Source organism: Aythya fuligula, chromosome 2 (assembly GCF_009819795.1).
Source record: "Aythya fuligula isolate bAytFul2 chromosome 2, bAytFul2.pri, whole genome shotgun sequence".
NCBI classification, from domain to species: domain Eukaryota; kingdom Metazoa; phylum Chordata; class Aves; order Anseriformes; family Anatidae; genus Aythya; species Aythya fuligula.
Window position 1 is genome coordinate 18,142,277 of NC_045560.1, and position 26,713 is coordinate 18,168,989.

General features: G+C 37.2%; 1 protein-coding gene across 2 annotated transcripts in view; it reads right to left on the minus strand.

Moving 5' to 3' along the window:
* The window catches only part of GPR158 (G protein-coupled receptor 158), a 191,021-nt gene that overhangs the window by 59,928 nt on the left and 104,380 nt on the right, over positions 1-26,713 (minus strand). For both annotated transcript variants that reach the window (XM_032182604.1, XM_032182603.1), the window contains exon 5: positions 21,412-21,480. In XM_032182604.1, the coding sequence (XP_032038495.1) occupies positions 21,412-21,480 (69 nt within the window). The remainder of the gene's footprint in view (positions 1-21,411; positions 21,481-26,713) is intronic.

A 26,713-nucleotide genomic window follows, 5' to 3' on the forward strand; every position in this document is an offset into this window, starting at 1 on the left:
TCTGGTGACCTGAGAAGCAGAAAGAGAAACATCTTAAGGAGCTGAAACGTCTCAAATGAAAAAGCCATCTATTCAGCATAGTCATCTGCCAAATACTTGACACGCATTAACAACAGGGTTAAGAGTATACAAGTCTCATTTTATGAATTAAAAAATGCACCATGCAATACAATATTTTATTGAAAACAAGGAAAATCTACCAATTCACTCTAAGAATTGAATCTCTGTGATTTTAAGAAAAAGGAACCTTTTAAAAACATAATGGTAAAGTAGCCTACATTAAAATAAATCTTTCAGGAGCTGCCGCTATCTTAAGACATAACAGACTAAATTATTCAGAGTAACTTGCCAAGTACACTTAATGCAAGACACAGGTCATAAAACAGACCTGCACAGATTTTGCATTTCATTACAATAGGGCTGAAATCTCTACAAATCTAAGGAGAAGAGTTTTATGAGAACATTTTCAAGTAGTGACTTCTACTTGGGAAAAATTAAACATGCAGCTATTTAGAGTTCCCAAATACCTTATCTCCTACAAGAGTGGTTCTAATATTAATCTAACAGGTCTGTGCAGCATTTAACTCCAAGATTGTGAGAGGACACTTCTGGATGGTTTTAGTTCTTCAGGAACTCCTCCTTCCTGGCTGCATGCTCTCTCTGAATTACACCTTAGGCAGGTTTACGAGTCCAGGCAGAAATTTTATTGACACATAGTTTTAAGATGGTGACTTGGAAAAGATAATGGGGGCAGAGCAGGTCTTCGAAACATCCTGTTAAACCACAGCAAAGAGGAAGACACAGGACTGGCTGTTACCCTTTGCAGCAAAGTTTTTGTTGGTATTTATTTTGACATTAATTTAGAAAACCTCTCTCCACAAAATACCAGCCGGACATCTCCAGCCAGCCAGCGCTGATTAGTTTACTGCAGACATCACTGCTGGAACTATTGACTTTTCATTTTCAGCTTATGTATCTGTAGCGAGAACAGCAGCAGGGACAAGCCAAAGGCCACAGCGTAACAAACCACCAGAGGAAGCAGCGGGAACATTCCTCCTCTTTATGTTCCCAAATCAAGAGTGGACACCTGTCTGGGAAATCTGTGTCAGATAAACTGCAGCTATTGGCTTCAGTAGAGAAGTTAACTGGGTAAATCGTGAAAATGAGTGACATATAGCAGCTCAGATGACATGATCTATGATAGCACTGGTCTTAAATCTACATTAACCTTTTCAAAAAAAATCATGTCATTAAAATTCTGTGGAATTAACAAAGTCCAGAAGAAAGCAGCCACAGCTGCAAACTCAAAATTCACACCATAACAGAAACAATAGAAATAGAAAGGAAACACAATTTCTCTTCCCATTGACATTCTTTTCTCATATCATAATGATATGAACATTGTTGCCTTTCAAAAAAATTGCAGACAAATGGCTTTGCTAAGAGGGCCAGAGCACTCAGGCTCTTTAGCTCTAGCCAAAAGGAAAATTTTTGTTTTGAATAAATCCAAACAAATATTTATGGTGTGTTGAGCAGATACTGAAAAATTATTATGATAGAGAAATGAAAAGAAATTTAGAAAATTAAATTTCTAATTGATTCAAAATATCAGACTCTCTAAAGAAGCTCCACTCCTCCCTGCAGCACTGGTGCAGAGCAGCCTGCGGAACCAGCCCTCCTCTGCACAGAGCGTAGGCACATTTGATATCAGTCCTCTTCTCTGGAAACAAAACCATCCATAGTAAGCAACCACATACCTATGGATGGCTCAGGGATGCTGCAAAGTAGCAGTTCAATGGTGGCCTAATAAAGGAGAAGCCAACATGATAAATTTATTATTGGGATTAATACCATGGTGGTCTGAAAGAGCTGGGGACTGAACTCAGTGATGGAGCAGACCTTTCTTCTCATATGTTCCCAAGACAACTCTTCTCCAAACTTTCATTAGCATTTTATTTTTTTTTCACAGAGTTTACATTCTGTGATGTATTACTGCCATTCTGGTTTTAAAGTGTAGAAAGAAAAGAAAAACAATCATCTCTATAATTAGAGTGCAGCTGAGTTTCACTGGAAGCACTATAGACAGAGCATTTTCAAGGAAACAGACTTCTCACCTCCTTGCTGCATTTAGGCTACAGAGTGCAGGCAAATGAAGACCAGAGCACAATTCCTGTCTTCCTATTTTCATTGTCAGTAAGCCATTGAAAACATACTAGAAATAAATTCTGTCATAGCAAGTTTATTGTTTGTAAAGCATCCAGCACACACCTGACCATTGCTTTTGCTACCTAAGAAGTGCTGGGATTTTTAGACTATTTAGGAAAGTTATTTAATTTCTCAGGTCAGAGCTTCCAGCTCTTGGCATATCAACTTGAATACAGAGATAGCTGGCGCCTTACACTCCTTGCCATCCATATGCAAGATACTGCCGGATCAACTTATAAATAACATTTACTCTTTTAGGGATAGGATTTCCTAGCTTTCATGAAGTTTAAGCAGCACACTTAACCCTTAACTGGAGAAGTCTGACCCACCAGCCTTTTAAGTCCTTGTGTTAAGGTGAACAAATAAGTCTCAGGAGACCTGAGTTCTACTTTTCCACTTGTCATGGAGTTTCTGAGGAGGAAAATATTCTTAATAAAAGCAGTGTAGAAGCGAATATTTGGATGGCACAAAAATCAATGCTTTCACAAAACTTTGAGATCCAATAGATTATAGATATATATAATGATATTGTGGTGGTCCAGAATTTGATTCTGTGTGTATGGTTATGTGTTTGCTTATGAGAGGATAATTGTAAGTAAAGCATTAAATCTTTTTTGATGCAAGTTCTACATGTATAAATGTTTCCTACTGTTTTTTCCATTTTATGCACTTCTGTTTTTCTACATATAAAATTAATCACCTACTTGTATGAATAATTATATATCACTACATTCCCAACAGAGAAACAGCTAAACTGTATGAGATTCTAACCCGAATCTAACAAGCAACTTCAGTCAATAAGATAGAGAAATCATGTGTTAGCTCATCGGGTAATAACTAATAACTAAGTAATAGTTATTATTCACAACACTAGAACAAGGAACACACACACACACACAAAAAAAAAAAAAAAAAAAAAAAAAAAAAAAAAAGATTTATAGATTTTAGCCATTTTAGTTCGTTTGTTTTATCTAGCTCAGTTTAACAGTTACTACTATTTTAAACTGTGGGTCTCAAGGGAAGCAAAGACCTTTACAAGAATTCAACTGATGAAATAAATGGGCCTAAAAGACAACATATGTTTTGTAGATTTTAAGTTAATAAGGAATGCAGAAACACAAAAATAAGATGGCAATGAAGGTAACACAGGCACTAGACTATCAAGAGCTTTGCTGTGAATGGACAGGTGCTAGTTCCATTAGAGAAGAAAAATGCAAAAATCTTAAAATGTAAAGCAATGATCTCAGACGAGCCATGCTGAATACAATCTGTCAAGAAGCTCCCAAGTGTAGCAGCAGAAGCTATCTATCAGCAACGTACCTGGATAAACTCAGAGAAGCCTAAGAAGGATTATTTACAGATCTCAGGAGGAAAATTTCTTCAATAGTACAAGAACAGCACACTCAACCCTGAAAGAGCAGTCTTCAAAAGCTTCAGCACACGTAGGTGGCAACCAACTAAAGAGAACAACAAATCAGAACAGAAACCTTCCCCTAGGAAATGCTGTGTTTAAGTGGAAAGTAGGAGAGATGGATCCCGGAGCATATCTTCAGGAAATTGTGTGTGGACTTGAAAACCTTTAAGGAGTCTGTGGAGGTCACCAAGTAGTTGGTGAGAAGTTTGAACTATAATTGTGTAGGAAAGTTGGGAGTGAGATGAAAAGGGAGTTGCAAAATTTGAAGTAAGTGACTGGGGGAAAATAAAGGTGATAAATTCTCCTCCTCTGGAAAACAAAGTTTCATTACACCTCAACAATTTGTATTGCTGCTCATCACCTGAAAAATCAATAACCGTAAAATCCCTAAGGGATAATAGGCACATCTCATCTCCCAAACATCATATCTGCTAACCTTTGCATGCATTCTGGTTTTCCATAAAACTGTATTGGCAAATGCACAAGTAAACATATTGATGAATTCTTTATTCTCTGACATAGGCAATTTCTTTTTTCAGAAACAGATAAACCACAAAAATGTTTGAGATGTAAGGTTGCATTTCATGGGCTTATCTTTGATCTTTAATGTCTTTTTCAGTTGTCATTAAAAACTTAAATCCTCTCTCTCACATGATATGAAGCCTTTTCAGGCCCTATAGATTTGAACCGAAAAACCCAGAGCAGTACTAGCACCTGAAGATTTTCCTGAAATGTGCTTTCTCTTTGCATAGGGTTTAGGGTTTTTTTGATTAAAATAGCCTTTTATTTCAAAGATGTAAAATAACTGTAGATAAATTAATTGTTGGTAAGACAAAGTAACTCAGAGGAGCCATTTTTCATTATTTAGGAGGTATCTAGGAAAGTGCTTGAGAGTTAAGGCTGTCAATTTGTAAAATAACCACGTTCAAGCTATGCTGTTCCAGTGATAACTCTTCTTGTTTGGTACTCCAGGGTTATGTACCAGTTGTTCTGAACTTTTACTCAGTTCTTCATTTATTTTGTGATTGCTCTTGTGCATTGGCGATCAGTAATGCTTGGGCATTACTTAAACATTCATTGGAGCAGGTATTGGAAACCAGGTCTCCCCTTCCTCCATCTAAGTAACATTGCCAATAGGTAAAATACCTTCCCTACTACACTGTAATATTAATATTTATGTTGTGCTTATGCCTGTACCCTCTACTGCTTAGTGAAGAAATGGAAAAGAAGCAATAGCAGCATAAGAGGCTGAAATGCTTCTCATGCTTGAACATCTTAAAACCCTAGTGCTAAAACTTTTGGCAAGATGGTAGAAGTTGGTATCTCCTGCGATAGTGAGGGGAGCTTAACTTGAGTGTCACATCAAGAATGAAAATACGGACAAGTGGGACATTAGGTAAAAAAACTATATACTATAGGTTGAATTTTACCACCCACACTTAGCAAAAAAAAGGGCAAGGTTTGAAGGTTCACACAAAGAGAGGGCTCAGATCTGCATGCCTTTGTAAAGGAAGGCATCTTCACAAAATCTAGGCCTTGTCTGAGAGGCAGATTACAAACTGCAAATATTTCTTCAGCGTGTCCAACAGCCTGAGTTAGCTAACTCCAAAGCAGGCATGTTGGCTTCTGTGTCTCTGGCTCTGAGCACACACCTCTTTACCATCAGGAGTACACAGGCCCCACTGACCTCAAGGCATAAAAATTAGGTGCTGCAACCTGGAGCTGCAAGGCCTAATGCCATCGGAAGTTGAGTCCTGAAAAGATTTTCCCTGTTAAAAGCTGAAGCTGTAATAGGAAAACAGTCCATGCAGATGGCTCAACCATTCAACCTTCTTGGTCTCCTCCTTTCTGAAACACTGTACAAAATAGCTAAAACCAGTACCTGCCAGGTTCTCACTTTTTGTTGTGGCTTACAATAAAGCTTAGAAATAGCACTCTTCCAGCTCTTATTTGCAGTCCTGACACATCTCACTTGCACAGTCCACAAAATGTGCTCATTAGCAGATTAACATAAAACAGCAGAAAGAGAATTTCTTCAAATGTTTCACTCCTTTCTGAGCACAGGGGGAGTCCTCCAAACAGTCCAACAATTTATCAAAGAAAAGGTCCTTCCTCTACCATGACGGACATATTCTGCTGCGTTTTGTTGCTAGGCAGTCCTCTGCATTTTTATTAGTATTAGTATTAGTATTAGTATTAGTATTAGTATTAGTATTAGCATTAGCATTAGCATTAGTATTAAACACGAGCCAGGCTGGTAAAATAGATAGTTAGAAAGATAGTCAGAAAGGAGATAAAATACCCACGTATGTAATATAATACCCTATACCTCAGACTGGCCAGAACAGACATCTACAGACCTGCATTTACAGGAGGTGCTGACAGTACTCAGAGGGCCATGACCTCCCTTTTCTTCAAGGTTCTTGAACACTCACTATATATATATCACAACTATTTATGATTTAAAACAAACTCATTCAGGCAAAATTTGACAGGATTGTTTGTGACATGTCTGAGAAAAATGCATTACTTCAGACTGTCTAAGGAAATGAACTTAGCAGACTGCCCTGTGTTACAGTACAGTATTTAATCTACTATAGGAAAGACATGCATGGAGGAAACAAACAAACAAACAAACAAACAAAAACAGTTATTTGAATTTGCTTAGGTGGCCACAAAATCTCAAGAAAGTGTGTCATGGTCTCTTAGACTTACACAGACCAGTTACAATTTTCTTTTCTCCTGTTTTCTAACCTACTTCTCAGTCAGTTAAAACTAAACCTTACTTGAATTTAGCTCAAGGTTCCACATTTCTTTTCTTTTCATCTGTTGAAAATAACACAGAATGACTTTTCCCAAATTTACTGTCTTCTCAATAATTCATCCTCCATCAAATTGCTTGTTTGTTTCATCTGAACAGTGTCGGGGGGTTTGTCATAATGTAAACAATAATATATTCTAATTATGGTATAAAAATCTGATTAGTTACCTCCTATGAAATTAATTTCAAGTCTACAAGTTCTTGATCACCTCTGATGTCTGCTATATACACTGGAGAGTCAAAACAGAAATGATAACATTATTTGATATGAAAAAGCTTTTGACGTTATCAGGTTAGCAGCATTACTAGACACTTGAGGAAAGCCTAATATACTGGAGATATCTTTTCCAAATACAGTATATATTGATGGCACTTACCCTAAACAGAGAAGATATCATGCCTAAGAAAAGAAGTGCTTGTTATTTTTGTGCTATTCCCACAACCAACAGCAGTAACAGAAAGTCATCTCAGGGTTGGGGTCAAAACAGATCAGGTCCCTTTGCCTGTAAACCTAATAGTGTTCTGTGTCTTTTGGTTCCAGAAAAGTCACAAAAAGAACAGCTAAAAAACTAATTTAGACTTTATTAAAATGCTTGGTGACATCTGAAATTGGCAGATACCTTTATGTTACCAACATAATAAGCAAATGAATATATGTTACTAAATCTACTAATTTAAGATTTATACTGTAGGCATTTATGGTACTTTCTGATTCAGCTATCTTCCAAAATCCCTGGGCCTTCATAAAATGGAGCATATGTGCATAACAGTGCAAATGTTGAATTGATGGTTGATACACTTAGGGTTTAAAAAAACTTGTTATGGCAGCATTTTGCCTTCTCTTTTTGTAGCAATGACTGGTGATTACTTGAATATAGAGTGCCTGCTACAATGGTACTTGAATATAGATTGCCTGCTACAATGGCAGTAACTTATTTGGATTATGATTTCAAAGATGTAAATATGCCTCGAGGCTTGGAAAGTAGATACAAGTTTAATAAATATGGATATAAATAGCTAACTAAATAACCCAGCACACAGATTTTTGCAGATTAGCTCTTTATAGGTTTCAAGGCAATGCCATCAATAAAGAGAGAAAAAAAGGATCAGCTGACTGCACGGGCCAGGAAACTCTGCCAAAGAGTTTCAAAACAGCATTTCAATGATTCAGCATGCTGGTGATTTCAGATTAGAAGTTTGAGATAGTGAACTGAACATTAAGAATACTTGATCTGTACCCCAATACATGTTATATTTGAGAAGGATTAGGCTAGTTAACAAAATAAAAAACAATAGCAGATGTAATAATGGACTACTGTAATATATAAAATTATTTTGGACTCTGACTAATCTGACAACTTGCACACTTGAACGGTCATGAAGAGACCTGAAGATCAAAGCTACAAGCTAATTTAAAACTAGTGGTTATTTTAACAATTTACTTACAGAAAAATCCCAAATTTGGAAGGAAGATCAAAATTCTGAACAAGATTCAATACTTGAAGGAAAAGTGTAAAGGACTTGCATATGACAACAAAAAGTCCTTTTTCATGAATGTCATTGAAGCCTGTATGCATACCAGCATATACTATACAAAATGTACCTGCTGAATATACAGATAACAGCATTAATTTCTTTCAGTGAAAATGGCCAAAAAAGTCTTGATCACCCAGGAAAAGAAGTAAAAATATGCTCTCATAAAAAAAAAAAAAAAAAAAAAAAAGCCAAACCAAGAACTTAAGATGTCCCTTTCTCCAAAAACGCTTCTACTACCATAGTAGCAGAGGCTACAGTTTCTTGTGACAGATTCCTACCATAACTTTATTCCACCACAAACCACAGGGATTTCAGTACGTCCTGCACAAGCTGCATTCACAGTGGATCTGCACATGTGCACCCCTCTGATGCACCCAGAAAGGTCAGAATTAATGTGTATGGACATTATGGCTACGTTTTGCATTTCCACAGGCATACTTTTAACTTTTTGGCTATCCCCAAGCCAATCTCACACTGAACATACAAAGCGAGGACTGTCTACTGTCTGCAATACATAAAAGGAAAAAAGACAAGTAGCTGGTAGTCCTTTATCACCAAGGGAGATAAGATATTTGAGGAATTACTTTAACTTCAAGACTTATGCTTTACTGTTAAGTTTAACTGCAGGTTAAGGCTCTCTAGTGAGAGTGGTGGATTTCCTTCTTACTCCAGCATTCCTCACTGCTTTGTTCACCACCTAACTTCTCATGATGAGCTAGATAGAACTTAGTAGAGTACACCTGAAATATAGTCCTTGTGGGACTGGAATCTGACATTTTTTGTTAGTATTTTTATGGTTTAATCTTCCCAAACCTAAAACAAATATCCTCAGATCTTTCCAAAAGTATACCTAACTTCTCTAGCGATATAAAAATAATTGCATATTACCAGACCTTTGGGAGGATAAGAAATTTACCATCAAACATGTCCTTCCTCACACCTTTAATAAAATATTTTTAAACACTTTCATTGTTATTATTAGTAACAGCCATTTGTCATGTGATTCTTATTCATTGATCAGGACCCTGCTTTGCAAAGCACAGCTAAGTCAAACAACCCTGGACCAAGGAGTTCATAATTTAAATATGAGATGAGAAACCACATGTCAATACAGTGGAAGCACAAAGAAATTATATAAAAAAATATCTTTTACAATTATGTAAGTTGTGGTTCAGGAAAGGAGAAGAAAGCTTGCAAGGAGCAGGGAGAAATAACTGTATCTACACAAGCAAAGAACAAACACATAATGTACAGTATTTAGGTTTACAGATACCTTCTATAACGTGTTATTGTGCCAGTGAAAGAAAAACCAGAACTGTATCAAGGTACAAGATGTAATTTCCATCTTGCTTTCATTTCTATACTATTTAGTTACTCAATTTTTTATTAATTTTCCTGTTGCTATGTTAGATTTTCAATCATGTTTTAACTCTGAAAGTTCTCTATTCTGTTTTCTTGTTATTATCCTTTCCTTCTTCTCTTTATTACATTGCTTTAGCTTACCAAACAATATGCAATAAAGCTAAGAGTTTTAGCACCCTGGCCTATATAAAGATTAACATCAAAGAATAATGAAACTTGTGGATGATCTAAATAATTTAATATAAACTCAATAAGTGATACACTGTGAGAGAACCGTGTAAAATGTTATTTTTTCCACTTGCAATTTTGTGAGTGATGAAAGAAGGTCTCATTTCATCCTCTTATTTTCAGTGTTCTTGGAATTGCTTTAAATATTTTGGTTTTGAAATCCTCCCATTTATTTCCAATTGAGCTTTGATTGAATTGACATATTTCTCTCTTTGCTCCTTTTTTTCTTCCTCAAGAACATGCAAAACTTAGTGTACTGTATCATGCCATTACAAGAAGTCTTATTCAGATTCGGATTTCAAAGAAAGAACACTATGTGGATGCTCTATATTGGCTGTGAAGGACATGATATTCCGTAACAGCCTCCTCAAAACTTGCATATATTTGCAGACCTATGCTTAGTCCCACAGATGCAGAGGATCTCAAAATGAAATAGTTTGTATAAAACAACTTTTTTGGAAAATACTATTGCTTTTTCTATGTGGTCCTAATATACAGTGCTATGCAATGAATCAGAAGGTTTGCATCACATAGCAAAAGGTTGTTCCTTGCAAATACCTTATTCTTGTGAACACTTGCTATTCCATCCTCAGTACTACTGCTATTTCTATGAACACAAAGCTAACCTCTCCCTTCTTGGTGTGGTGTAGCTTTAGACCCAGGGGCTACTCTATTCAATGTGTCATTTTCAGAAATCAAATTTAGTTACACGGTGAACTTTTTACCTCTTGAACCCTAACTCTCCTTTTTTTTTCTTTTTTTTTTTTTTTTTTTTTTAACCCTGGCAAAGATGACTCTACTACATCATTCTTGATAATAGCTAGTGGAAATACAGCATATGTTATACACGAGTACTTGCTGATGGATTTGGATCATTTTATAGTGCACCTTCTATTTTATGTTGTAAATTTGTCCGTGCTCTTTTAAGTATTTATGTTATTTAAGCTTTTAAAAAGCTAATTTCTTATTTACATCAGATGATAAGTGGTTCAGGGGCACTGATTTAAATCCCACAGATCTCTTCTCCCAGAGTTTAGAAGTTCAATTACAGTGCTACGCTGAAATGAAAACTTTCTACTAACACCATCATAATTCTGTAAGATTTTTCCCATGTAAAGATTTCACTAATTATCATATCATTTTGCCTGTATACTGCAAGTTGTTTAACAATGTTTAACAGTTGGTATTAAAAAAAAAAAAAAACACCACATTATATCACTATCTGCATTGTCTGTATTCACGGCATGCAGAATGACTTGAATGAGAGCAGTCTCATCATTGATGGATGAAATCTCCCTTCTTAAGAATTTCTTCTAAAAACATCATCTTTTCTCTTTCTTTTTTGTAATGCATTGACTTTCTCAACTCTTGTAATCATTAACCATTTATCATCCTGAAATCATCACTTTAATCATTACTTAAAGTAGATGGTTAGGAAGTTCATAATACATTCACATGTTGAAGAAGAGGGACTGAGGAGAAAAACCCAGTGAGAAAAAATGCATGTCTGCTACTGTAATATACACAGTAACAGGCTTTGAGGTGGAGATTCTTTCAGTTTTCCTCTGTCTTGACTCAGAGGTCTCTGTCAAGCAACCTGGAACTTGATAGGTAAAATACAGTGTTTTAGCACTCAGTTGTACATATCACACCCATCTGTGCCTTACCTTCTATATCTCAACCTCATGTTCCAAGGCATGGTGGATTACCACAGCATGCTTTTCACTGGCAGCACAGGTTTATAATTGCACTCAATTTCATGTAAGATTCAGTTTGGTAGTATCAGATTATCTAAGCAAAGTCTACCTTAGGCATGAAATGCTTCTGCTTTCATTTTCCTCCAGATTCTTGTTAATGCAGACCACAACAGCTCTGAACTAGGTAAGCAGACAAGCTGACTTGTACAGGACTTTCATTGACCACAGCTGTTGCTCCTTTGGTCTTAGGCATGAAAGCATGTATAAACAATGAGAAAAGACATTTGGTGGAAAAATACAAACATGCCCCTGGCTTTCACTGAAAGACACTTGGGTAAGTGAAGAAGAATGACTGAAATTTATCTCCCACCAACACAAGGTCTCTCAGGTGCTAAACTAATTAGTGAAGGTAAATCACTGACATCAAGACTGTGTCCTATTGAGAATACATCAAATGTTGATTACAGCTTTTAATATTTTCCTTTCTGGCACAATTAATTCCTGGCATATCTGTAATATCAAAAACTCTTGACTTTAGTTTTGCAGTTTAATAAAAATGTAGTATATTACTTTTTATCACCTTTTCTGTAAATGTTGTCACATTTATATTTTGAACTAATATACGAATTAATTCATGAGAACCTTTATTCATGTATTGATTTTTCATATGCTTAAATCACTACAGTAAAATTTAAGCATTTTCTAAATAAACATTGTGCATACTGACTCAGTTCGCCTGCCACTTGCCCAGTCATCAATGTGATCATTAAACTGTTTGCCTGAGAAAAATGGTTCCTATCATTTCTAGCCTATACTCTACTGAGATTCAACAAGCGTTCAAGTGCTGTATAAAATAATATGCATGATCCTTCAATAATATATATATATATATATATTTTAATCTACTAGATATTCTTCGGTATTTCTTTGGCTTACCTATGGCAGTGTGGTCTGCCACCCAAGTACTAGCCAAGCCTCTAATGGATTCACTTTGGAGAGCAGAGCAAAGACAATGGGTTTATTATAGCATGGTTCTAGGCAATGGTAAGGCGCATACTATGAACATTCCCAGGACCGTTTTCCTCTATACGAATTTACCCACATTTTAGTCTTTGATCATTTCTGTATCAACACATTCTATGATCATAAATCATCTAACCACAACTTTTACTTTTCAAATGCAGCAGATTTTTAACATGTGCACATGGTTATACAGTTAATACCAGTTAAAAAGCCCTGCTGAAATACTGGGCATTGTTTTTCACAATTGTGGTCTGTTTTTATATTAATTTGAAGCAACAAGACAAGTAACAAGTAATGTGGACATTAACTTCGGGTCTTTACCTACAAATTCTTACATATGCAAGTCACTGTATTCATGCGAGTGACAGTGGCATTACAAGTAAAGGGAAAGGCCTTGCCACTCTGACCACAAGATTGATGTCAATGAATGAAGGGCTGACAAGACTGAAACACTGAAGTCCAAGAATCCAGCAGTGCAAGAAAGTCACTTAAAATAAAAAGACTGAAGAAAATCCAATGCAGCAATTGGTTCAGGTCACCAACTACTGCCTCCTTCTCTCTGGCTCTCAAGCCTCTGCAGACACACTTGACTATTCAGTGAAACTAGATTCTGACAAATGTGTCCTTCAAACTTAGTTCTCAAAGAAGCTTTCAAGAGTTGTAAAAATAACGTTGCCCTCTTGTAATCCTGTACTGCACCTTTGGATTCACAGGAAGAAGAGACTGGGTTTTGTCTTGTTATCACAGCCAGTGCCAAAAGTATGAGCATGGGAATCCAAGACATGAAAGAATGGCAACACTTCTACCTCTGCCATTACTGACCATTTACAAAACCCACTCAATGTTCCAACCGTGTCACATATTTTACACCATAATTCAAAAGTTACAACCACATCACTTTTCAATACGCCTGCACACTGCCTGGATAGATGATCTCTATCTATGTTTTTAAGACCTATCTATGTTTTTAAGACCTATTTGGATAAAGTCCTTAGAAACCTTGTCTAACAGCTGGCCTTATTGCTGACCTGCTTTGAGCAGTACATTGGACTACAGCCCTCCTGAGGTCCCTTCCAGCCTATGATATCCTGTGAACACAGCACACAGACAAGCACAAACACACAGAACAGACTCCTCACTGAATTTTACTTGTGTATTTCCTATCATTCATGATGCCATAGTTCAACTGAATTTCCAATACACCAAACATTTGTTATCTACATGGAGATACCAATCATGAGACATATAGCTGTGGCTAATCACAGTTCTAGATGTGGATAGATATATATTAAACAGCTTCTAGTTATATCCCTGAGAGTAGGTACCAGATTTTTTTAGGTTATCTATGTAGACTAGTGACAACAGAACCACGAAGAACTATTTCCTTCTGCATTTTGTTTTTGTGCTATTTCAAAAAGTAGTTATTCAAAATGCAAAAATTTTTCAGTGCCTGGTTCCAGTTAGTAGAAAGAGTCATAAACATTTGCCTTAGTGAGGTTCATGGCAAGAACACATTTCTTCTTAGCGCCTATGGGTCTTCTGTAATTTGAAGCAAAAGCTTGTAATGTGGAAGCTGCATGAGCTCCATTTGGGCTTTTGCATTCAAATCAAGCTGTCTCTCTCAAAAAAAGCTGTTGCTTTATTGGTTACATGTTAACTCCAAAAAGTATGTTTGTCTGCCAATTACAGGAAAAAACTATTGGATAAACCTCCACCTGGTTCCCTCACTCCTCTGCCCAAACAAGACAATTTACATATAAAATCCTCATAACATGATATTTTAAATCCACCTTTTACATTGGCTGGACTTTTAACCTACTGTGATCCAAGTAAAACAGGAAGACCCTTTTCTAGAGTACTAGCAAAATTTGTGGTGATCATCCCAGAGCAGAGAGCTATGCTGTGCCCTTAGACTTAAGTGGCACAAATACTATTATTTAGCAACTGTGAAACAACAAAAAAAGTGATGCATGTTGATTGTAAGAGCTTTAAAAACTATTTTATGAGTAAAGAGGATGTAGCTATATACTGAAAAGTTAAAACACCTGAGGTATGAGAGAGAGCTTAAAGCCTGAGATTCACCCCAATTCATCAGCATGAGCAGAGCTGAATGTGAAAAAGGCAACATCTTTCAGTTGGCCTCTGTGAACAACATGTAAAGAATAAATAAACAGTCACTGAGCTCTTGTAATGGATCACTTCTAGGCATACTTGAGGGACAAATGCATAAAAGCATTACACATTAACCCATTTTCACATTCATTAATATCAAAAACTGAGCTCTCCAGTGACCTTGTTGCTCTGCTCAGGGCTATGACTAACAGAGCTACCGCAGACTAGACCCCACAACATTCATGGCTCACTTCTCCTGTGCTAATGTGCATACAGATGATTTGAGGGGAAAAAAGCCCACACCCACATTGATGTTACAATACTTCCCACTTTCTATTCAGTCTCATAACACTAAAGGGTAGGTCAGTCTAGCTCAAGTGTGAAAGAGGGAGTATCACAGTCCCCGAAACAGATCCTAATACCTACTACATGCATCAAGATATCTGAGTGTAAAGAGTCTATTCCAGGCTTCACTACTCACCTGCTTCATGAGTGTCAGTGCACTGCAGCTCAGCATCTGTTTCCCTAAACAGAAACCAATGCTGCTTTGCTATAATTAGATGTTTGGAAATACAACAGACAGCAGGAAAGACAAAGAATTTGGATTTTTGAGCCAAAAGAAGAGAAGTCTGAAGGAAAAAATCCAATGGTCTTCAAAAAGATGCACTACAGCCCCTTCAACTAATCCATCTTATGGCCTAATGACCTCACTATTATAAAGTCACCCCCTCACCATCTAACATAACTTGCTAGATTTTAAACCCAGTGCCTCTCTTCTGTTATATCAAGAACATGGAGAAGATATTCCCTGCCTCTTTTCATCATGGTACCCACTAACTTTTATCACTGGCTGTAGGAATGATATCATAATATTGCATGGATTTTGGAATGCATTCTAGTGTTTCTTTTTAAGTACACTATCAGATAACCCACAGTTGCCTGGGTAGAATTCTTCACCATTCAAAACATTTGATAAATATTGTAAACATTACACTATTGGAATAGAGCAGCCCTTGGCTTCCTTTATAGTCAATGGAGCTAAGACCATGATTCACCTAATCCTCAAGCTAAAGTCTAAAGTGAGATGTAAAAGGCCCAGTTTCTCATCACCAACTACTTGGTGAGCACAGGATAACTTTTATCAGCTGTGAATACACACATTAGCAACAAAGAATACTAGAATAATTTAGGTTGCCAGGAACCTGCAGAAGGGCTACGAAGCTGGTGAAGGGCCTGGAACACAAGTCCTGTGAGGAGCAGCTGAGGGTTGTTTAGTCTGGGGAAGAAAAGGCTCTGGGGAGACCTCATTGCTCTCTACAACTACCTGAAAGGAAGGTGTGGGGAGCTGAGGGTTGGCCTCTTCTCACAGATAACTATTAATAAGACTAGAGGGAATGGCCTCAAGTTGCACCAGGGGAGGTTTAGTTTGGAAATTAGGAGACATTTCTTCTCAGAAGGAGCAGTCAGGCATTGGAATGGGTTGCCCGAGGAGGTGGTGGAGTCACTGTCCCTGGGGGTGTCCAAGGAAAGGTTGGACGTGGTGCTTAGCAACACGGTTTTTAATGGGTGATATTGATAGTAGGGTAGTAGGTAGTAGGGTTGGTTCAGATGATCTTGGAGGTCTCTTCCAACCTTAATGATTCTATGATTCTAAGTCATCTAGTCCAAATCACTGCTCAAAGCAGGTCTAATTAGGTCAGGTTGCTCAGGGCTGTGTCCAGTCATCTTAATGCTTCCAAGGATGGATATTCCACAAGTACATGTAATATGGGCATTCTGTTCCAGTACTTTCACGTAGTGAAAAAGTATTTCCTGGTATCTAACCAGAATCTCCTGTTTTCCAAACTGTGTCCATTACAGTTATCTAAAATCAGCTGATATCTCATCCCTCATGAAATTAACAGGCTGATCTATTAAAATATTGTAATACTTACAATATTTATGCAACCTATTACAATTATTATCAAGATTGGAGTTAGGAAAGGTCTAAAAGCTTCATCATGGTATTTCTGGAAAAGGAAAGTAATGAGAAACCTCCCTTCAGATGCCAAGTATAGAAGTTAAGAGACTATTGAAAAAGACATTCAGGTTTTGGCCCCCTCTTCAAAATCTAGGAACAAAGAAATATAATGAAAATCGATCAGAGAGCACAGCATTCATTTGGAGGAGGTCTATCAATAATTGGAAAGACTAATTAAAGGAAAGTCAGAGATGATACTGTGAGAACTACAGAAAATGTAAGAAATTAGAGCCTCGGAAATGACAGCTGCCCAGCAACCATGCATTTGTAATAGACAAAGCTCCTCTGCTTCTTTGTAATTCAGGAAAGATCAGTGTGTTGTTATCAATATAGCAGAATTTGAATAATAAATTTTGGTGGAGACCATCATTTGCACTCCCTGTTTGGTTCTAAGGGCATTATAACAGCTGTTTTTCTCACCAAAGGCAGCTGGCTGGTGATACTATTTTTCAATTAATGACTCTATACTATGAATAGATTACAGCATGTAGACATGTAAACAGTAACAATTAGTGAACGAAATTAAGCGATAAAACAAAACAGGTTTTGGTTTCCATTTAATTGGAGGGTAGGGAAAGGCAGAGATGCAATAAAGCTCTTCTGGACACAGTAAAATTGGTATGCTGAAGGCTCTCAAAGCAATCTAAGACAGACTGTGTGAATGGATAAAGAAAAAGACAGAACTAGGAAAGCACAGGGAAGTGGAGAATAAAGATACAGAAGACTTAAGCAGCGTGGAGAAAATCTAAGTGGAAATTTTCATTTTTAAATGAGAATGTGATTTTGCATTGAATCCTTAAATGAACAGAGATTTGAGTTATTTAGAATTGAAATTCTGTCATTTTTTTCTCTTTACATTGTATACACACTAACACAAGCTTTTTAATTCTGCACTTATTTGAGCATGAAAGTTGAGCTTTTCAGTTTTACATTCCAAGTCACAATAGAAGAGGAGATGGGACAAAAAGAAAAAAAGCATTATGTTAAACAGAAACACCATGCTGCAGTGGTGTCTGGACCATATTGGTGAACTTCATGTCATATTTTAACTTGCATCTCATGTCAGCTGTGGAAAACATATTTGAACATGCTTATTTAGGATGTATAAAAGGAGAGATTTATATTAGCACAGCATAGCATAGAACAGAACAGAACAGAACAGTTGGAAGGAACCTACAAAGATGATCAAGTTCAACTGCCTGACCACTTCATGGCTAAACAAAAGTTAAAGAATGATAATGTGGGCATTATACAAATGCCTCTTGAATACTGTTAGGCTTGGGGTACCAACCACCTCACTAGGAAGCCTCTTTCAGTGTTTGACCACCCTCATGGTAAAGAATTTTACTTTATATCTGATCTGACCCTCAACTGGCACAGTTTTGTGCTGTTCCTCCACACAATATTCAAGGTGAGGCCACACCAGCGCTAAATACAGCAGGAGAATCACCACTTCTGACAGGCTGGCCATACTGCACCCCAAAATGGGGTTTGCCCTCCTGGCTGCCAGGGCATGCTGTTAGCTTATACTGAGCCTGCTGCCAGCCAGCACCCCCAGGTCCTTCTGCTGAGCTGCTCCCTGGCCACTCATTGCCCAGTCTGTGCCTGGGTCTTACATTAATTACTCCTAAATCTCTAATGTATTCCTCTCATAAAATGAAGACCAATTCACATAGGTAAATCAACTCTACCTCTGTGTACATGTTACTACATTTTTAACATCACAGAGTAACAGAATATTCCCAATTATTCTCAGAAACAGATAAAAACACCAAACAATGGGAAGAGGTAAATAAACAATGCACGTGACCCAGAAAAATTAAGACCTGCTCTGCATGTATGTGACATACCAAATATCATAATCCATAAACTGCACTCATTGAATGAACATTTGTGTGAATGTCAGCTAGTGCAAACAAGACTCTTAGTTCAGAGCTCAGGCTTTCTTTCCCACTCCATTTTGCTCTGCTTTGTGCTCCTTTTTCCAAACAAGATGCGGGTGAGCACGTTTAGATGCTATTCACGTACAGCAAAATGTTAAGAGTTCCCATTTCAAGGACCCACACCCCATAATTCATACCTTGCAGAAATGCAGTCTTTTCTTTCTTAAAGATGATATAATGGACCTCTCTGGCTATGTTTTATGTGTGCTCTCACACTTCACACATTTATTGTTCAATTTTCTTGCCATGGATCAGAAAGTGATGAAATCTTCCTTGGAATAGAGGGACAGGGATATTGCAATCCTGGTATTTCTTCATTAGCTTCAGTTTTCTTTTTTACAAAACCATATTCTTGCAGCTGGTGGAATTGGTTAATTTCTCTGTCTGAACATTAATATGACCTCCATTACCACACTAAGTCCCTCTCCTTAGACCTTTAAAATAGAAATGATAAAATTACTTTCCCTTTTCTTTCAGCCTGTGGGAGTAATAACCCGATGAGTAATTACCTATGTATGAAAAAAAGAGAGCCCTACCAAAGAGTGTGGGAGCATAAACCTGCTCTAACAGAGAAGTCAAGTTGTACCCTTTACATTTTAGTTTCTAACAGAGCGTGTTCTCAGTGGGCAGTTTAATATCATATGAGATGTGCAGAGACAGACGAGGTCCAGTCAAGTATTTATTTCCCACCTGGGATACAGGCTCATCAAGACTTTTCAGCAGAACATTTTTCCTCAGACAATGTCAATTTGTCATTTTTCACTTGTCGTACATTTAACATTGTTAATGTCAATGAAAAAAAAAAAGGGGGGGGGGGGGGGAACGTTTAAACATCAGTGAAAAACAGTGGGGAAGCTTTGGTCTTCTAATGCCCCCTCCGAGCTCCACTGCCTTTCTTTTCCCTCTGCATTTAAAGGTTACAGATGACCATCTCTTGCATCTAACAGGTTACTTCTTCAAGTCAGCTGGTGCCAGTAAACTCCATTGCTATTATCTAAGCTTCTCTGATACTGAGCTCCTAAAGCCTGAGGACAGCCAGCCACCAGAGGACATGACACCAGAGATGCTCTACTCTGTGCTGGTGCGGCCTCACCTCGAGTACTGTGTGCAGTTCTGGGCACCACAGTACAAGAAGGACATTAAACTGCTGGAGAGTGTCCAAAGGAGGGTGACGAAGTTGGTGAAGGGCCTAGAGGGGAAGACGTATGAGGAGCAGCTGAGGGCACTGGGCCTGTTCAGCCTGGAGGAGAGGAGGCTGAGGGGGGACCTCATTGCAGTCTACAACTTCCTCGTGAGGGGGAGTGGAGAGGCAGATGACCTATTCTCTGTAAACACCAGTGATAGGACCCATGGGAATGGTGTTAAACTGAGGCAGGGGAAGTTTAGGCTAGACATCAGGAAGAGGTTCTTCACTGAGAGGGTGGTTGCACACTGGAACAGGCTCCCCAGTGAAGCAGTCACTTCACCAACCCTGTCTGAATTTAAAAAGCAATTGGACTGTGCACTTAGTCACATGGTCTAAACTTTTGGGTAGACCTGTGCAGTGCCAAGAGTTGGACTTGATCCTTATGGATCCCTTCCAACTCGGGATATTCTATGATTCTGTGATTCTATGATTCTATAGCATTTGTCCTTTCTGGAAGACAACAATTACAGGATCAAGACAAGCACTGGGATAGATGCCGAAGAACCAGTCACAGGTGAGCAGACTGCAGGCACAGCACACCACTATAATCAGGCTTTTGGCAAACTTGGAGCCAGTATGGTACAAACACTGACTGGTTCTGATAGAGCCTCTGCCTTGGAAAGACATGGCTCCATGGCTCTCTGGGAAAGCAAGAGGGGACAGCCATGGAAAGGAAATCCCCTATATTATGCTTTATGGTATGAATTTCCTCACACGATTTACACCATTTCTATACCAGTTGAGGGAGCAGTGCATGGTCTTCCTGTTCTTCTCACTGGAAAAGAACATGAAGGGACCTCTGGAAACCCAGGGGAGAGGCAATGCAAGTAATAAAAAGCATTTGTACAATATGGAAAAAACAAAACTTCCTTCTTCCTGACGTCTGCAAAGTCAAGGATGAAAAGACACATAAAACCATCCAAGAAACGCACACACGTTTCTTTAGAACTTGAAAGGCCAACAAAATTCCCAAAATAATGCATAAAAATTCCACCAGGATTTGTGTTTATTATAGCATTCTTTACACTTCATTCTGCTACAGTTTGTTCGCTATCTGTTCCACAACCACTAAGGAATTTTGTTTTCTAGTAGTCACTCAGTAACTGTCTGCAAAAGCACAGAAGATTCTTACTACTGAGGAAAAGAGAACATAAACATATTTTAAATCAATCCACAACTACATCTTTGCTTCTGTCCCCCGATTTGCACACTTTCAACTCACTTCACTTGATTTACTCTTTGATGCCTTGGTTTATCTAGGCTTTATCTTGGGTTTATGAGTTCAGTGGGGGATTTTTGAAAAAATAAAGTATATATATTTCATGGAGTTTTGTGATACATTCCTCATGTGAATGTGAAATCACCTTTTTTCCCATTTAAATGGATAACATCACATTTTCCCAAATACCTGGTATTGCAGATGTCACGAGGCCTCAGAAACACTTACTGAAATATATACCAGCAATAATACACTAAAATAATCACCTTCCCTTGTACTGCATTCCCAAGAAATATACGGTATAATCAGTGTCTTCCTTTTACATACCCTGTACATTTTTCCCCTGACAGAGCAGAGAGGTATCTTCTTTCAAGGCTAAAACTCAGTTTAGCGCAGAACACCAATAAATAAATAAATAAATAAATAAATGTTCTTTAACCGAAGATGGAGAATTTCTTCAAATACAGTAAAACATCCAAGTGTTCTTAAGAATATTTACAGAACATAGCACATTTTATTAAACCCATTAGACAATCATTACATAACTACTTTTGATAACCACATTTGTTACCAATGTGACTCATGCAACGTTTTTAAATGTTGGCAACGATATAATTTTCCAAAAAAAAAATCATTTTGACTTACTGGAAAGTACAGAAGAAGTGATCCAAAAAGAATGGTTTCCAACAGCACCAGCCCTGAAGCCCTGATACTCTAGGAAACAAACAAACAGAAGAAAAAAAGACAATACAAAATATTAGAAAATTCTCTGTGTGCAGTTTAGATTCTGAGTTCTTTGCAAAAGGCACCTTCACTTCCACCAGTATAATGCTTCCACAGTAATGCTTATTAGCACAGTATTAAGCTGTCTATCATGTTGTCACGCTCCACATTCTTTAATTCACCAGCCCATTACAATAGCTGTGTTTTACAAAATCCAATTTCAAAAATCACTCATTCCTATGTTAAATATTATTCAACACATTACCTGGATACATTTTCAAACTGCTAAAATGGCTCTCAATTGTGAGGAATTACAGATCATGGAAATTACAGATATGAATTTAACTGCAGAATTTGTTCTGTACTATTTAAATTTCAAGAAGCCCTTTGAACATTTTGACCTGCCTATTTAATATTGATGACTTGGCTTCCACTGTATGTATAAATAATCTACAATTTTACTGAATACAGAATGTACTCTTAGATTGAAAGCACCTTTATTTTCCTTGAAATTTTGTACAAAGACGTTGATTTAGACATTAACTTGTTAAGATTGTAAAATATTGTGCCATTTCCTTACCAATTCTAATGCAGCCTCCATCATAGTTTTCTTCCATTTTAAAGTAAAAAAAATCAATTATTTTCCTTAATATAAAGATTATTCCAGTAAGTTTGATGATTTATGTATAGTGCATCTGCACCTTATCTTAAAGACAAAAGATCAACACTGCTTCCCATTTCTTTAGCTACCTCCTTCCTCTGAGAGGGTCTTTCATTCACTATTCTGGATGTAGGCAGCGCCATCCTGACGGCAAGCAATGCAATCAGATAAGACAGCAAAAGAGGCTTTGCCAAAAATCTTTTGAAAAATGATGCATTTCATGCAATTTCAACCATTTCCCATCATAACATCCTCTCATGGACTGGAATCAATGGTCTGTGGTACTATCTCTAATGGGTTTAGATGGGAGAAGTTTATCTTTCATTAGTAAACCAATCATTAAAAAAGAGCCCTATGTGAGTAGATTTACAGACAAATTTTTGGTGCCCAGGAGTCCAGTTTCAACTTGCAAAAACTGGTGGATTTTTGTTGATGATCTTTTTTTTTTGGCCAGAAAGAAAAGTGCATGTGTGCTTTCCTATTCCTAATCTCCACTTTTAGAAAGTTCTTCCTAATGTTTCTTAAGCTTTCTGTAGTGCAGCTTTAGTTCTGAAACTTAGACTTTCTTAGTAAGAGTTACATATTAAGGATCACAAAACTATTCTGCTAACTCACTCTAAAATCACACCCCGAACTTGAAACATACATATTTCTAGCAAAATTTTCCTATAACATACATGCTTCCACAAAAAGTTTCCTAAAAAGCAAAGCAAAGCAAAACAGAGCTCCACCAACAGCTAAACTACCATAACTCTATTTCCAAATAGAATGCAATGCCTGTCAAAGCAATTGCAGAAACTTGAAAATTGACCCACAAGCAGAGCTCATATTTACATTTTCATCACTGGTCTCCTGCAATGCAAGATATTTGTTTCAAAAACCCAAATTAAAGTGTGTTTTCTTTCTCTCTCTCAGTTAATACATTTTGATGTTGGGTAAAGTGTAAGCTTAATCCCAAATACAAAGAGCTAGACAACGGGTAACTGAAATGTCACTGTAAGGTTCTTTAGGCTCACGCAATCCAATCTATCAGTGACATACCAAATTCAATTGAGTTAGCACTTTATGTAATTTATTTCTGTCATTTGGATAGAGGGGGAAGCTCACCCACTAGTCTACCAAGGTAAAGATGGTCCCACATGCCCACACTGCATTTCTTCACAAAACAGCCCTGCCTCATTTCATCTGCAAGAATGCTCCAGAGACATACACAAAGCATATATATCAACAGACAAAAAATGTCCAAAACAAAACGCATTGATTCCGTATTCGCAATATGTTTATTTTTTTATGAGTGTCCCAAAACTATAAACAAAAAACAAATGGAAGATATTATCGTTTATGGTTGCTGTATTAAAATTGCTTATGTATTCTTATTTATGTATTCAGATATACATTCAACTTATTCAAATGGCACTATAAAAATCAATACCTCTAGACAACATTTCAAGACTGCTTTCTGCAGACACTTTTGTTCTGATCCAATATGACACCAAAAAGCTAGAAGTAAATGTTTAGGTGCCAGTTATGAAGCCATTAAATAGAATACTTTCACGTTATTTTAATTAAGAAGTGACTAAACTCTCAATTTTTTTTTTATAGCTTTCATGTTTGAAGTTAATGGATTGTGCACACTGCTTTGACATGTAGAACAGAAACTGCATATATTTTGCAAACTATAAATGACAGTACGACTTAGTTCACGTTTCTAATGAACACATAACTTTAGTCTGAGAAAGGCGTAAAACTTCTGTGAAGTACACAAGGAAGAAAAGATTAGAAAGATTAGAAAAGGTTAAAATCTGCCTCCAATACCATTTCCTACTTTGTGATGTAAAGTTCCAATCATTACATCATAAGTAAAAACAAGTAGTATCTAGGACCAGAAGATTCCTTATGTAGTCCTGACTCTGCACATTTTGATAAAGTTTTTTTCACAACATCTTTCTAAGACAACACCAGTTTACTCACTGGGAATTAATGCAGAGGGGACTTGACCACAACCAATGAACTCATGTCTCCCACTATCAGTCAACCCTCAAACCCTGAAGAAGCTTTTTTTTCATTTTATACTATGCATCTCTATATGGCAGAATGACCAAGAAAGTAGGTGAAATGGGTATCTATAGAGAAGATGAAAACATTCTTTAAAAATTGTTCTTCAAACAGCTTCTGTATGAACATCCTTTTATAAATAAGTCTTTTGCACCCTGATCAGCCTTTTCTTATCAAGCTTTCTTCTGGATGGCAAGATGATAAGGTAACCTGCAGGGGCACAGAACTGCCACATTTCCAGCACTTCTCCCAAAACAATAAAATCCTATATGATTTCCTTCTCACCTGTGTTCCTGTAGCAACCATTATCTATGAGTTCTGACCATGTACTTCTCTTCTGTGCCCTAAAAGAAATATGAATTCCACAACAACACTGAAATTCAAAATGAACTTGAATCCAGGTCGTGACTGTGCCTTTATCTCAGTCTTTGGGACTTAGAAAATAGAGGTTTTAACCCTACATTCACAGCTTTTTGTAAGAAGATTCTTCAGAAATTGGAGTAGATATTCTGACAGAGATGAATGGCATCCCTATTGATGATGAAAAACATAAATGTTCAAATAAGAAACAGCACCAGCAAAATTCTGTTTTTGCAGTGTAGAGAAAATAAAAAATTGGGAAGGAAATGGAAGCATGAGAACTCTCCCAAACAACAAGTTTGAAATTCCATTTTTTAAATTTTCTTTATTGTAAAGAAAAGTGTATATTTTAACAAGAAAAAGGTAACATGGAAGCTTTCAGTTTATAAAAGACAAGTATATTTATTTGAAATATTTATATTTAATTTGACTCATTTTTTCCTCCAGTGACACTACTACAGCCCAATAAGGTGCAAGAAGCCTTCAGCCAGTACCAAAGCTTTAATAATAGGGAATAGCTAAAAGGGTGAAAACCAAAATAAAAGGTTTTTTACTTAATACATGAGATAGAAGTTATCTTATGTTAGATAGATAGCATTTCTATCAGCCTTGGAGCACCATTTTTCCACCAAGAGTTGAATTTGCCACTACGCAAACTTCACAAATACAGGCACCTAAGGCAGTATGTGTACCTGTAGGCAGCACCACAAATATTTGATTCTTTAGGACTCTCAAATGCACAAAGCAGTGAATGAGTCCACATATGTCAGGACACAAATCTTTACTCTTTTAAGAAAGTAAATGAAAGAATGGAAGCAAATGGCAATATACAGCCTCTGCCTTTTGCTCTCCACCAATGCTGTCTGTACAATTAAAATCCTCCTTCACAGAAATCAGGGCATTTTAGGATAAAGCCCAGGGGAATCTTCTTCCATTTGCATGTAACATCATGTCAACTTATTTCTCTTTTCCTTATCAGCTGCCTGGGCATTTATTTGAGTTTTTGTTTGTTGATTATTTATTTCTCTGGCTGTTCAGCTTGTGTAAGGTCTGTTTATTTGCTGTTTTGTCTGTTTGCTCACTTCCCTTTAAATGATTTCATTTCTGTGTTTAGTTATTTGTGTCAGTAAATCTGTCCTTTCTGGTTTTCCCTGTCTCACTTAATGGTTACACATTGCAGGCACCTAAGTGACAATGCAATTTATTTTGCTTCTAGCTTCATACTAACTTTTATACTTACCTTACCTCTTTCATACGTTTTCCACATTGTTTAGTTTTGTGGGTTTTTTTGTTTGTTTGCTTTGTTCTTTTGTTTTGTTTTGTTTTTAAATCTTCATTAAAAGTAATTATTGCTTTAAGCTGAAGGAGGAAAAATAATGCTTGAACTAGAAATTGGCTTAAATCCAGCCTCCATCCAGAAATTCTGGAATCAAACCAGAAGGAAGCAACTGAAATATTATGGCACGTATTACACTAAAGATGGAGACCAGGTTATGTACTGGTCTCTACCATCTTATTAGTCTTGAACTTGAGTTTCTCTGAAAGAAGTTACAATCCTTAAATCCTGCAATGAACAAAATGCCCAGTAAGACAATTCCAGCAAATCCAGTGCAAGTTGTCAGCCGTAAGAGACATTCAGGAGAATTGCAGTCAGGTGTTTCAGAGGAAGCTATCAAAAGGACCAGCTAGAAAAATGCAAGATAGCTTTAGGTAGATGATAGCAAACAACAAAATAGTGCGAGGACATAGGACATAAAGGCCCCCAGTCGGTGGGTGGGCTTGATAACTTCTGAATCACTGAGTATGTCACATTAAATCTACACAGAAAAAACACCGTAATAGGATGGTAAAACATTTTGCATCTGCATGTTAAATACTTCAAGAGGCATTTATGGAAAAACTGAGTTCATGTGTGACTTAGGCACTGGAACAGGACTCACAGCTGAGGACATACCCTTGTGTTATACAACCGCTGCAGAAAACAGACCAGCACTCCAACTCAAAAAGGATAAAACTTGAATTGTTCACAGTTTCTCCTCTCAGCTGGGATGCAGCTACTAGCAGTTGTGAGATGCCACTGGCCATTTGCACTTCGGTGACTGCTCAAAGTCACGTGGCTGTTGGTGATTTCAAGTAAGAAGTTACAAA